At 35.9% G+C, this 14,585-nt stretch overlaps 1 protein-coding gene across 2 annotated transcripts in view; it reads right to left on the reverse strand.

Annotated features, from left to right (window-relative positions):
* Positions 1–1,549: 1,549 nt before the first annotated feature.
* METTL25 (methyltransferase like 25) overlaps positions 1,550–14,585 on the reverse strand; it is a 61,465-nt gene continuing 48,429 nt past the window's right edge. For both annotated transcript variants that reach the window (XM_035551738.2, XM_035551737.2), the window contains 3 exons: positions 4,108–4,182; positions 3,420–3,491; positions 1,550–1,839 (listed from right to left, as the gene is read on the reverse strand). In XM_035551738.2, coding sequence (XP_035407631.1) covers positions 1,753–1,839; positions 3,420–3,491; positions 4,108–4,182 — 234 coding nt within the window. In that variant the 3' untranslated portion in view covers positions 1,550–1,752. The remainder of the gene's footprint in view (positions 1,840–3,419; positions 3,492–4,107; positions 4,183–14,585) is intronic.

The following is a 14,585-nucleotide window of genomic DNA, read 5'->3' on the forward strand; positions in this document are numbered from 1 at the left end:
TCGTGCTTTAGCAAAACATAACACGATGAAACCTACTTTCTTACATTTTTGTTCATCTTTTTTTTTAATCATTATTTACTTTAGATTGCTTTCTTATACTGTATACTATTTATTTTTTTCCTTCCAGATGCTTACAGATTAAGAAAAGATTTTTATTTTGATGCCTCTCCTGGGTAAAGAATCTACCAGCTTGTTAGTTTCCTCAGCACTCCCTATATAACAAAAAATCTCATATATGGAAGGCCCCATTTTCTTTTCTTAGGTGTACTCCAGAGATGCTGTGAGCACCTGCAACTTCTGTTAATTTCCTTGGGTATTGCAGGTGTTCAACAGCTCTAAGGATTGAACCTACTGGGACTAAATAAATGTGAGAAGCTCATACTGGATCCATGGAGCTAACAAGGACTGAGAGTCCTAAAATAGACAGCAGTGAACTTAGACTACTAAAAAAATATTTCTTCCAAGTGAATACATCAGGAGAGATGTGGCTTGTTAGAAAAATATCTTACTTCCCTTTTCTTGAATGGCCATGTTCACAAGCTCTCATTATATTTTGCAGTCTGAAAAAGATTTATTCCTACTCAGATCTGAATCTCAGTTTGATTCTATGTCTATTACTTTCACTATAAAATTTATATACAATATTTTCTGTTATTCTCATCTTCTGCCCACCAGTTGCATTCTTCCTTTTCTTTAATCTGTATTTTATTATCTATTTGTTGTCCTTTTTTTTTCTGTGCACTGGTAGTTAATTATGTTTTATATTCAGTGGAAAATTCTAATAAAAGCACTAGAACTTACAATAGAAACTTTTCTCTTTTTTAATTGATTGAACATCTGCAAGTTTATTGAGGCAACCCATTGAGATAAATGCATCAACAAGTAAGTTTCCCACTCATGAAGTCAGTACAACCAGGCAGAAACTGCCTAGCAAGTTTCCACTCACTTGGGCACCAAAGATTTATATTTATACCCAACACATTTGGCCCAGATAATAGCTTTGTGATAAAGCCCAAGGATTAGACAGTGAACCCCAGCACAGGAACTGATTCTTAAACACTGGCATCCACTGGACTAGAGCACACATGGTTTCTTGCCTGTCATGCTAGGAACATGCCTGAAGAAAGAAGGGGTTAATATAAAACCACTCTGCAGGTATTTTTTATCTAGTCTCAGAAGGTTCTAGTCTCTTCAAGGTTGCTCTATAACAAGCTGCTTCTGATGATATGAAGAACAGAGAAGTAGAAAGTCTACACACCTCTTGTCTACAGTACAGGTTAATTTTCTGTTTAAACTAAGAAATCCAGAAAAGAAAAAAACAAGGCTAGTCTGAGACTACTGATGCCAGCCACTGGAAAAAATGATAAGTTTTATGAAAGAATGAACTCGTGATTTAAAATATTAAGAGGACAGCTATCGATAGATAATGCCTCAAATAGAAGAAATATTGACATTATTTTAAAATACTCATCACATAATATAGCTCATAACTTTTATAATAAAGCCAAATGTTCAACATTATTTAATAACTGACATGAGGAAACAGTGGTATTTATAAAGGAGGTACGGCTCACTATTTATTTCTCATGATTCACAGAGGCATTGCATTTTTTATTTTTGCAGCTGAAAAGTAAATAGTTGGCAAACACTTCAGTATACTTGAGGAATCAATTAAAAATAGCATTGATAAAATAGGAGTATCAGTTCAAAGCTTTCAACCTATCTGCAATTTGCTTCCACTTAAAAACATGACTATTTCTTCAGAGCAATAACTGCATAGCATCTGGGGGATTTCACAGGATCAAATAACTTCACAAGTCCTGACCAGGCAATGTTGTCCTGTAAAATGATATATGATTGAAGTACATTAAAATGTGTTTGACTTAAAAGCTAAGACACGGTAATAGGTCCACATTTTGAAATGCAAAGTCACCAAAAAAAAGATTATTCTTAATGCAAAGCAGGAAAAACACTTTTCTAACAACAAAACTATTGAAAATTTGTTGTGAAAAAAGGAAACAAACAAAAAAAGGATGTATGTTAAAGTCAGTTAATTATTTCTGTCACTATCAGATGACAGCTTACCAGCCGCTTAATCAATAAAGCTTTTTTTTTTTTCTGCTTTTTTTTTTTCTTCTGGTTGAACAAGAGAGAAGATATTAAGGATCAAGTTCTGCTTGTTTTATGCAGCACATTCTACTACTGAAGCTAATTAACTGACTTTTCAAATGAGTAGGGCCAGCTGGATCTGGTCTTCATGTTGCATATGGCTTTTATCATTTCTATTTTTTCTTCCTAGACATATTTTGTGAATCAACCAGTACAAGATTAAATCAATGGGTATATTACATTTAGAAAAGGTAAATTAGCACTAAATGCACCAAGTCTGATCTTCTATCCTGGAAATCATACAGATCTCTATGTGATTTATAACTGGTTGGCATTTGGGAAAATACATCATTATTTAAATATCTCAAATTGCCTCTCAGTAAAAATACCAGTTAGAACAAAAGCATACATTTGCTACAACTCAATTGTTCCAAGTATACTGTGGCAAGGAGGAAAGTGAATTTTTACTTATGATAAAATGGAGCTATTAAAATGAAAGGTTTATAGTGGAAGAACAGTTATTCACATGAATGAATTTAAACTTTATTTTAAAATTTTATTTTGACTGTGGCTGAGCAGAAGCTGGAAAATGCTACCATGTCTTCTGATCAATTTGTTACCTATACAAAAAATGTTTACTGGTGTAGAAAAGGTGTGATTGATGCTTCTAAGTTAACCAGGTCAAGCTCAAAATTAGTGTTAGTAGAAACACTGTAACATAAATCATTACAGAGTAAATATAGTAGCATTTGCTTATTAAATCCCACATCTATATTTGTAAAATATATCCAGGCTGTATGCTAGTCAAATGTACCTCAGTTGACCCATACAGTTGGAAAAAGTGTACCCTCTCTTATCATAGACCTTAATTAAGAAATGATAACAAGAACCTAATGGGACTTAACCCAAAATTTCTTTAATTATATGTTCTAAAACTTATTCTTTGGAAACTCTAGAATGTACAGTATAATGTTTGTTTAGCATTTCCAAAAATTTCTTTAATTATTAGATATCTCTATGTCATATTAAATAAGATTTGTTGCATATTTAATTATTTTTTTATTGTTTATTGACTTGTAATTACCATACAATTAAAAGAACATAAGCTTTACTGTTGCTGCTTTGGTGAAAATAAAAACATCTGCTGGGCATATGTTTATACTAAATGGAATGAATGCTTATACTTTTGCAAATATGAGAATAATAATTCTGCAACAGAGACTTTTGGTCTGTACAGTAATAAATTGTCTGAAATAGTCTCATTTTACTGATGTAGCCTTTAGGTACCATAAAACATAATGCAAAAATACCTGCTCCTTGAGGTAGCAAAGACGATCCAGAAGTATCAAAACTTCTATGCAGGGAGCCAGCACAACCTTTAACTGAAAGAAAGATTAGATGCTGTTATGATTTGGGGAAAGTGAGCCAATACACTTCCCAATGGCTACACTTCCACAGAACAATTCCAGGAAGGTCAATCATTTTCTAGTGGTTGTACAAATGTCACCTTGCCAATTTTCCCTGTGGGGTGGACATCTTCTAAACAGATTATATTAAAGATCAAAAATACATGGAATGCCATAAAGCTAGGAAACTACATTATTTAGTTGGTTTTGAGGCACTGTCCAACAAGAAAATGATATTATATGAAGCAGAACAATTTTAAAGAGGGAAATAATGAATTTTAATAAAAAGAATTTTTATGAAATAACTGCGTGGAGACCAGTCTAGGTTTAAAAGGAGACTGACATTTCATTTTCCAGGGTAATAGTCCCTCTTGAAAAAGAATCTTCCATGTGTTCACTTTATTATTTTACTGACACCTAATATAGTTTTGAATAGGATATGCTCCAAAGTTTGGAAGAGGGAGCTGCTTTGTTTTTGAGATTGCATACCACAGTGTAAGACAGTCCACCTCCACATAAAACTTAACAGGGCTTTGTTCTAGACTAGCATATATATAATACAAGGTAATGGTATTAATCCTATAACTTTTACCATATTAAATGCTTCAAGCTCATTCATTCTGTGCTTGTATTTTTCATAGTAATCCATTATGCAGCTGTCTGGAAGCTGCAAAGGATAAAAAAAAGGTATCAGAGTTATTCCCATTTTGAAATATGAAACATTTTTTTCCTAATCAAAAGTCATCCTACAAATGAAATCTGTGTTTTGTTTTTGAAATTAGCAATTTACTGAGGTCTATAATAATTTTCCAATAGCAATTTCTCAGTTCTCATTTACAATTACTGTTCTTCAGACAGCATTTTGCACTAACATGAAATACTGAGATATATTCATTATTCAGAAAGCTCTAGTCGTTCTTTAATGAACATTGCACAGCAAAATGGAGATAATATTCTCATTTCCTTTCCCATATATCTTATACCTTGCACCCCCCAGCCCAAGAGATTTATTTAGATGGCTGAAGAGTGGAGTCTGGTGTCAGAGTATCAAGCTTAAGTCAGGACTCCTGGATGCTATTTCGCATTACAGAACCTACTGTCAGATTCTGGAAATAACAGTTTCACTGTGTCACAAGTTACCCACCTTTGAAATAAAAGTTTCTCCGTTTACTTTGAACCACTGCATGTTTCCCAATTACTTGATTCAACTCTACCAGCACTGCCACTGTAACTGCAAATTTTGTGACTTTGGGCTGATTTTGATCCAAGGCAGCTCAAGAATTTGACTAAACCAAATACCTCTTCCCCTTTCAGCCCTTAGTGGCCTCTGCACCACAGCAGGTAGCTACACCTATGACCATAACTGCTCTTCACAAAGCATTTTCTCTCGGACCACAACATTTCCCAGGCTTTGTAGGTCATGATGTCTCTACCCTTCTGATGTCCACAGTCCTGGATGCTAAAGAAGAGAGATGAGCTGTCCACTTAAGAAGCCTGTCAGAGAAATGGGAAGTAGGTCTGCAACATTATTGGTGATGTAGGCTGCTGGAAAGAGTAGGGATGAAAGAGCTTGATGTATTGGCCCGATGTATTTCAGTAATGGGTCTGCAGCACGGCTACTCTGTTGTGGTTATGGAAAGAGTCCACAGCTTAGCAGAAAAGTAATGCTACTGACAAAAGACCAGGAAATATAAAGTGTCTAATACATTTTTGCACACATTTATTAGCAAAGTCATCCGAGAGCATGTGGCTAATCCAGTCATAAAGGAATAAAATAGCCTAAACTGGGGAATATTTCCATAATTTGTAAGTTTTCATATCAGGTATGTATTATGAACTTCATCTTATGAAGGGAAGGGAAAGAAGGTAATGAAATGACCTAAGAATTATCACTAACTGTCACTGAGCTCTCAAAGATGGTGTATCAGATTGCTAGTAGATGCATGCCTTTCATTATAGAGCAGTCTGATCAAATTCAACCCACCGAAAAAATGTAAAGAATTTAAAAACACTAAACGGATAAGTAATGAATTAGTCAAGAACAAATCACAAGTCAGCCTGCTTGTAAGAAGGGTGGAAGGATTCATGTTAGGGGAAACCAAACGTTGTCATATATTTTGACTTCAGCAAGGGTTTTGCACCATTTCACATAACAATTTCAACACCCAATATAAGAAACAAGATTTAGATTAAAGTATTACAAAGTGCGTCAATATTGTTTGAATGACTATAACCAGAGAGTTGTTATTAATGAGTCTCCGAACAACTGAAAAGACATAGTGAGTGGAGGTCTGTTAAAAATACAAAATGTTTTCATTAAGAACTGAGATGACAGAGCAGAAACCACATTAACTAAGTCTGCAAATGTGCAACAGGAAAGCACAGGATTACTAGAATTTAAAATAATTTTCAGAAATTGGATCATTGCTTAGAAAAGTGTTTGAAGTGCTATATGGAAATGCAGGGGAGACTACACTCAGGCAGAAATAATCAGCGGTTCCCTATGAGGAACACCAAATGACAACCTGGGAGATATAGCAGATCACAATCTGAGCAAGAGTCACAGTTGTACTACTGAAAAAAAAAGCAATCACTGTACTGCGACATGTATGGGGGAACAGCTTGGAAGCGCAGGAAGTAATCCTTCAACCCTGCTTGGCAGTGGTAAAGCTCTAGCTGGAATGCTGTATCCATTCTGGTGCAGCGGATTTCACAGAAATAAATGAACTATTTGAAAAAACCCTAAGAGAGAAAAGAGATAAGAAATCTAGAAAATAGGACCTGTGAAGACAGATTGACAGAACTGGAACCGATGAGTCTAAAGAAGAGAAAATCAAGAGCAGGCATAATACCAGTTTTTACAAACCTGCCACCAAGAGTTAAGGAAGGTTGTTCTCTATGTCTACAGTGGGTAGGAAAAGAACTCATGAGCTTGCATTGCAGCAAAGAAAATCAGTCAAGAACTTCAAAAAAAAATCTGTCAGGTTAATTCAGGACGGGGGAGGTTGTAAGCCTCCATCATGGAAAGATTTAAGAAGTTTAGACACATTTTTCAGGAATGATGCAAAATTCTAGCTCTCCCTTAAAACAAAGGGAGGGGTTAGAAGAACTTTTGTAGCCTTTGACTCTTTTTTTTTTTTTTTAAATTTAAAAAGAACTTTATTCCCAACTACAGCAGCAAGGTTGAGAAGTTGATTTGGCAGTACTAATGCACTGACTTTTTTGGCCTTGTTGATATTTTATTTTCAATAAAGCTGTGCAAATATCTAAAGAGCCAAACCAACTAAAATATATCAGTCATGAGATAAAATAGTTTATTTGACCTCTGCTCTATAAGCTTTTCATTTCAACTGAGAATTAAAAGCATTTCAGTATAATGGATTTTTGAAATTACAGGCTATTTGGATTAAAATATAAATATCTGCATTTGTAGAAATATGAACGCTAAATCTTTCTACTTTTGCATCCTTTACGTTCTCCAATTTTCAACACGAAACATTCCAATTAACTGTGAAATGTTTCACAAATAAAAAGCTGGGTCAAAAATGTCTCCTGGCTGTAGCCGTACTCAAGTACTGAGCCCAAATGCTTTTGCACTCCCTCCTCACTTACATTTTGACAGAACGCATCCTGCTGTCACGGATAGATTAGGTGGTACTCTAAATTGTAGCTCAACTGAAACTTTGGTTTGTGACCCAGCTGAATATAACAGGCCAGCTGAAAAAGAGAGAAAATGTCTGCAAAAAAATACATTGATAGAAAAGGGCATTAAAAGGAAAATGGTCCCTAGCTATGTGGTCAATTGACTGGAAGAAGATCAAAACTTGGATTATGGTGGCTTTGTTTGAAACTGCAACAGTTTGCCACCTGGCTTCAGTACTTCCTAGGCACCTAACACAATCTTCAGCTATCCCTCTGAGGTGAAGTAGGACTAACTTATTTGTTGTGTTTTCAGGAAAAGATTGGACTTACATATGTAAAGCAAGTGTGTGTATAACTATTCTCTATAGAAAGTTGCCACAGATTTGTGTATATATATATATATATATATATAAAAACTAAATACATGCACAGAACTTACATTATGATGCTGATACTATGAACTCACGGCATGAGTCAAAATGCATGAAAGAACCTAAATACAATATCATGCCGTTGTCTTAATAAGACACTCAAAGATCTAGCTTATGCTACTGATATTCTAGTAAGGCTCAATGTATACGGAGCTTTTTTGGCCAGTATACCTTAGTTGATTTAGCTCCTGATCTTTACCAGGTTGTGAACAAATGTGCCTCTTTGCACTGTGATGGTGGTGCATCCCTTCTTTTAAAGTAGTTTCTTTGTGGTTTGGTGTGGTGGCTGAAATAGGCAAAACAATCAAGAGGAACTAGAGGGCAGTGAGATTCCCGTTGTCCTAGTTATAACAATGCCACATGCTGGAGGTGGCACTGAGACCATACAATAGACTCATCTGTAGTGAGCACGAGGAGGCTGTCAACAGATCCTTGAGAGCAAATGAGGTGCTGCACTCCTGAGCAGACCCAAGGTATACTGGAATCTCACAAATGTGCCGATTGAGCACGCTCTGAAAACAAAACATGCAGGCACAAGGTGGGTGACAACTAGAAATCCCACACTTAAAACTTCTTACTGTCCAAACTGCACACTCTCTACAGAGGAGAGCCAGACCCTACAGATTCTGCCCACAGTCAAACAGACGTAATGCTCTTTGCCACCTCCACGGGACTGTTTACCCCTGTGCTGGTTGCACATTTCCATGTTTCCTCTCTCTCCTTGCAGCAGCACTGTCATGAACACTAGCAAGAGTACCAGAAGCTAATAAGGCAACCCTTTTAGCAGAGCAGTGTCTTAGATCAGTTCAAAATGCTCGAGAGGCCATACCATACAACAACTTTTTACAATTTTTCAGTGACTAAGGTAGTTAAAATACATCTTCCTGCTTCTCAAATAATGTAATTACTGAGAAACTTTTGTTTATTTAGAATTTAATTTGAAATGCATTTCAAATAAATGCAATCTATATCATTTTTAATTGTATCTCATTGAAGTAAAAGTCACACTTAAAATTACTCGTCAGACTAAGATGTTATGCTACCATAACTGGGACAGTATTTTGCCTGTTTCAAAAACAATTATACTTGAAAACAGCATTATGCAGAGTATATATGCAGTGTATATAGTTATATATATAACAAGTGTTACCCAAGCCTTCATTCAATATTTCCCAAACTAACAAATGAACTTCACAGTTTAAGGTGTTCACTGTCATTTAAAGACCTCAACACGAAATTTGGTGGGCGGTAGACATCAGGATCCTTCACGATTATAAGAAATCTCATTTTAAAAGTCCCTCCCTTTTCTGAGTTCTGCAAAAATTCTCATTTTACTTCCAATTACAGTTACATATATTCAAGTTAGTTCATGTCTACCGATAGTTCCCCAATTCTAAGTATGTGGCTCTTCAACACTTTTTAAAATAACAGTAAAATTAAGCCATACAATATGATTCCTCCTCTTATTTTATTTGCCAACCACATTTTATAATATTCTAATCTATCAGGCTAAGATAGGCATTTATTAGCTTCATAGCAGAACACAGCACAATGATGTTTCTAAGAGACACTGACAAATGCCAAAAAATGAGGAAGGTGTTCTTATGTGTTTTTAGCACAGCAAAAGCACCAGACACATTCTTTTCACGCTACTTTACACAGCAACTGTGTGGTATACCTTCGCGGTATTTAACTTTGAAAAAAGTTGCTTCTTCCAATGCAAGTTAGCAGACAGACAGAAAAAGTAAGAAAGAAAAAAAGAAAGAAAGAAAGAAAGGAAGGAAGGAAGAAAGGAAGAAAGAGAAAGAAAGAAAGAAAGAAAAAGAAAGAAAGAAAGAAAAAGAGAGAAAGAAAGGAAGGAAGGAAGAGAGAAAGAAAGAAAGAAAGAAAGAAAGAAAGAAAAAGAGAAAGACAGAAAGAAAGAAAGAAAGAAAGAGGGAGAGAGAAGGAAAGAAGGAAAGAAAGAGAGAGAGAATATTCACATACAAACACCAAGTTCATAGAAGACATTTCAGTGGCATTTAGCATTCCTTCAAGCATTCTACTTGAAAACAACATTGGTTTAGCCTGTTGGCATGTCAACTAGCGTGCCACATGAAAAAAACATGTATTTGCAAGTATTAATTCTGTAGTTAAGACTCCTAGCAAGCATCTATATGCCAAGTTTTGGAAACTGAGCAACATTACATGCAGGAAATAAATTACATACTCAGCCATTTGAACTTGGGAAGTATAAGAAATCCCTTTGGTTAAAGAGTTCATACTGGTGCTGAAGTTAAATTTAGAAATTCATCACTCAGCTAATCCTGTGGGATAAATTTAGAGAATGCCATGCTCCTCTGGTCAAAATCTTGTAACATTACTTAATCAGAAATTCATAAAAAAAAAAAAAAAACTTTTGCAAAATTAGAAATATATATATTAAAGGTGTAAGGACTAGAGTTCAGTCTATTATTTTAGAATGTTCTCACATGGCTGTGGAAACCTTACTTTTTAAGCATTTTTCTAGGACAGATGGAACTTCCCAAATATGTTGCTTTAAAAAAGTTCAGCTTTCTAAACACTGAAGCTTACCCTGACAAGCTCCATAAGGATGGAGGCTTTTCATCTTGTCCTGGGCTAACCTGTTCACTTAATTGCAATGTTGTTTGTCAATGACGTACAGAGCACAATGTCTCTTCATTATATGGTTTAAAACGATGAAAAAAACACGTAAAACATTCTGTTCAACATATATTGGTACAACCATGTTCAAGTTTAATGAATTGGAAGATCATTAGAACATCTGAAACAGCAGGTACAGGAACAAACTAGGAAATATATGTGATAAATTGCAAACAGTATCTTCTGAGTAGCACAGATGTAGAAATGGGAAGGAACCTCCTCAAAGACTGCTCGCCATTACACAGTAGAACAAATTTAAGAACTGGCATCAGGCCAGCTCATGACACAGACTGGACAGAGAGCTAACATGGGTGGGGTGGGGAGCAGCACTTCCACCTGCATGGTGGAAGGGACCATAAAGCTTGAAAAGGCTTGTCAGATAGTCCCTGGTTTGGTCTGAAAAGGGGGAAGGTATGATCTTAGGGATGGATCCCAAGAAACTCCAGAGGCGTTTCCAAACATTTTACCAGCCACACATTGTGAAGCTATCTGCAAGTTACATTTGCCACAGCATTTTCACAGAGCATTTATGTGATGGGAACTTCTAACTCTCTTAGGAGGAGTCTTTGAAAGTCCCATATTTAAGTTCTTGGCTTTGCTTCCATCTCATGATGCAGGAATCTGAACACAGCAAACTGGAATTGTTTTTGTATTCATTTTAAAAAGAGCACTGTTATCATGTAAATACATGCAAGCAAGCAGAGCATAAGTTACGTCTGCTGAAAATTTATTCAGGATTGAGCTTGATATATTAAATATAGATTTAGCTAACATGAATAACTGGCTCATAAGAGAAGACATCTCCTTAATCCATGTTCACTCTGCCATCTGAGCAATTATAAAAAGGAAACGTATATTAAAACTGCAGTTCTGAAACAGTGACAAATCACATGAAACTTAGAATAGAAGTACATCTGTGCTCCTTCTGCTAAACCAATTATTTTTAAAATCAGCATATCCTTATTTTATTTTAAAAATCAATAGAATCAGCTACTTTGTTAGGCTTATTAAACTCAGACCTTTGACTTTCTTTGTTACTTGATATATCACTGAGAAATCACTCAGCTCAGCTACTTAGTTTTCAGGCTTTATGTGTGTGTACAGGCAAGTGTTACTGTTAGGTGTTTGCTTCATCAAATTAAAGTAAAAAGTCACATATGCATGCTCTTGTGCTAGTTTTCTTAAAAAGTATTGCCATAAAAAAAAACAACACTACTGCTGTATGAAACATGTCAAATATTCACACTAACTATATAAAAACTGATCAAAGACTTTAGAAAGCAAATTTTGTCTGACAAAAAATAACCAGTTACTGAACAAAATAATTAGTATAATTTCACACAAAATCTATTTTTAGTATTCTCTATACGTTTTATTACTCAAATTGAATACTATGGAGTTTGCAAAAGCACGAAGTCAATGTATCAAAAAAGAAGTCATTTAGGAATTCCAGTAGAGCTGAACTAGCAAGCCCAGTGTATTTCAGATCTCTTTTGATTTATTTAATGATACAAATTGCAAGTATAATTACTAGAGGATAAGGATTATTCTACAAATGAATAATATGTAATAAATTGAGAAAAATCTTAAAAAATAAGACAATCATGTATTATTATGTATCCATTATCAATTATAAATAAACCCCAAAGTCTTGGTTATTGTAGCCAAATAAAGTACTAACACAGTCATTTAATTAAATATACTTCTAAATACATAACCTTTGCAGAATATATAGGATGATACTACTTGTATCTATATTTAGCTACACAGCTAAATCAAGGCTTTGAAATATTCTAACATTGCTAGACATAACATATCAAATATCAAAGTTGTTTAAATCTCTTAAGATGATAAATGAGTTTTTCACAGGACATGAGTTTCTCTTACTGTGTTATTAATTCAAGTGCTACTGTGATGGGTACAACACCTCACAGATGGGTCTAGTGCCCTTTCCTGATCCACCAGTTCAGATTTGACAGCTGTAAATCTTTGTGGGATGCTCTACCTGAAGCACAGGATCAGAAAAAGACAAATGGGCAGCAGCTGTTTTTAGGAAGTCTGGTCGGGGTAGAGCAAGCAGGGATAGTGGAAACTGAGCATTAACCATCTGTTTATTGTTGCAGATCTTATCTCAGACTGTTCGCCAAATAAATGACTTTTTTTTTTTTTCAGGGGGAAGAGCAGCAGGAACTTCAGGTTATGTGCAGACCCCAGACTGTTCAAAACTGAAAAATACCAGTCACAGGCCACCTGGAAGCTTGGATGTACAAAACCAAGTACATCTGCAACAACAGGCTCACTGACAGGCACTCTTCCGTGCGTGAAGGTTTACAGTGACCCTTCCTTCAAAGTTGCTGTTGCACCTCGCCAGCACATGTGTACATCTGAAAGGGTTAAGTGATTTGTGAAATATTTTGACTAAATAACTACCTTGTATGCGATTCACCCATAGCAGTAACTCCAGTATGCATATAGCAGGAGATGAAATCAAAGTGACTAATAACTTTTCTTTGCAGATGCGTCGCGTTCCCAGACCTGTGTATCTTCCTGCAATTGGATGTGGCATTAAATAGTGTTTTGTCCTTAAATGAATCCTGGCCAGCTTCTGTTTGCTAAACAGCTCCACCCTCTGAGGCTCTCACTTACTAACAGAACAGTTGTCCTAGCTGGCCTGCAGATCCCCACGTCTCCCAGCCTTAACCTGGTAAGCCTGTAACCTTTAATCACCTTAAATCAAAGTAAGGTAAGCTCTAACAACAACATTTCAATGATTTATCCCAATAATTACAGGACACTAGGCAATTTAAGAACATTTTTCTATCTTTTCTAAGACTAGAAATACATGAATACTTACACAAGTACTTTTTGCTGTGGCAATGCCATTTGTACCACTTATTGTCCTAAGTAGTAACCAAATGAATTAATAAAGAGGCTTACTTTTAAATGTATCTGCAAGAAGGCTACAAACAGAGCTGAAACTCATTCTGCTGAAGAAATGCAGCAAGAGGAAGGAGTGACTGCCCTTGTTGCTTGGAAGAAGCAAGACTAACAGGTGGAGGAGCAGCCAGATCCTCCAGGAGAAAGAACAGACACAAACACATCATTCTTTCAAGGGAGAGCCCCATGTTTATGTTAAATTAGGTAAAACTGGTTGAAAGGGAGAAGGAATCTGATAGAATTTCTCCCTTATCTAAGTGATGCTGAACGCTTTGCTCATACAACATGGAGCACACAGGAACAGAGTGAGCTAAGACAAAGAAAACAACCTGGAATAAAATTCTGCCTCAGTGTGTATTCACCCTTATTAGTGAAGACCTGTGCAGGGATCCATGGCCCACAGAGCAATTCCATTAGTTCTAAATCTAGAAGCAATATAACCATACCTGTGAAGCATCAAGCTGACACTAAAAGACCCCCTCTCTGCCCTCACAAATTGAGAATATTTGGTCAGACATTCAAAAGTCATGGTGTATGCCTTAGTTTTACCACTGAGGTGGAGAAATGTGTGAAAAGAATGGTTCTTTACCAAAAGACAGAAAAAAAAAAGTTCATTTACATCTCAGTGTGTAATCTGGACTTGACAGGCTCTTCTACATTGAAAAGAAAACACAATGGGGGAAATTATTTTGGCTAAGGTAATGGGAAACTTCAGTCCCTGAGCAGAAACTTGTAACAGTGAATGGCCCTAGGTGATTGGTAAATGCTATTTTTTATAGAAAAACTGTTTTACTATTTTGTCTCACTCTTACTCACTCCTGATTGACAATCTTTTCATAAAGGGTCTGGTTCTCATTTCAGATAAGTAAAGGTCTTCACAACGAAGGAGGCAGAGGGGCTTGTTGAAATGAAGAACTGGTAGGATTAAAGTACCTAACCTTACAGAAAAACAATAGCAAAAATCAGCTTACTGTTTGGATATTTATACCTGAAAAGAGCCCTCATCTCTATTTAGCAAAAGGCATGTACTTATATAAATGAGCATCGAGGTGGATCAGGTGTTTTATGCAGTTGCCCTCTTTATCCTACCTCTCTGTTTGTCCAGACTGGGAAATGAATGACTGGATGGCACCGTGGTGGTCGTTATCTCTATTCTCATGTAGAGATTAAACTCTCTTCAATTTTCTCGTTGTAAAAGAACTGCATTAATATTTGATATTATGACTTTCAGTTTTCTGACTTTTAAAAATTGATTTGTTAAATATCCAGCATTTGCACTCACAAAGCAGAGACCACTATGCAAACAATATTTTCTCATGGTTCTCCCTGGTTGTATCACACTGCACCCCTCATTACCTCCCCTAATGTCCAGTGCTCTGCGGTGGATCACTTTTTT

This window comes from Cygnus atratus, chromosome 1, assembly GCF_013377495.2.
Source record: "Cygnus atratus isolate AKBS03 ecotype Queensland, Australia chromosome 1, CAtr_DNAZoo_HiC_assembly, whole genome shotgun sequence".
NCBI lineage: Eukaryota > Metazoa > Chordata > Aves > Anseriformes > Anatidae > Cygnus > Cygnus atratus.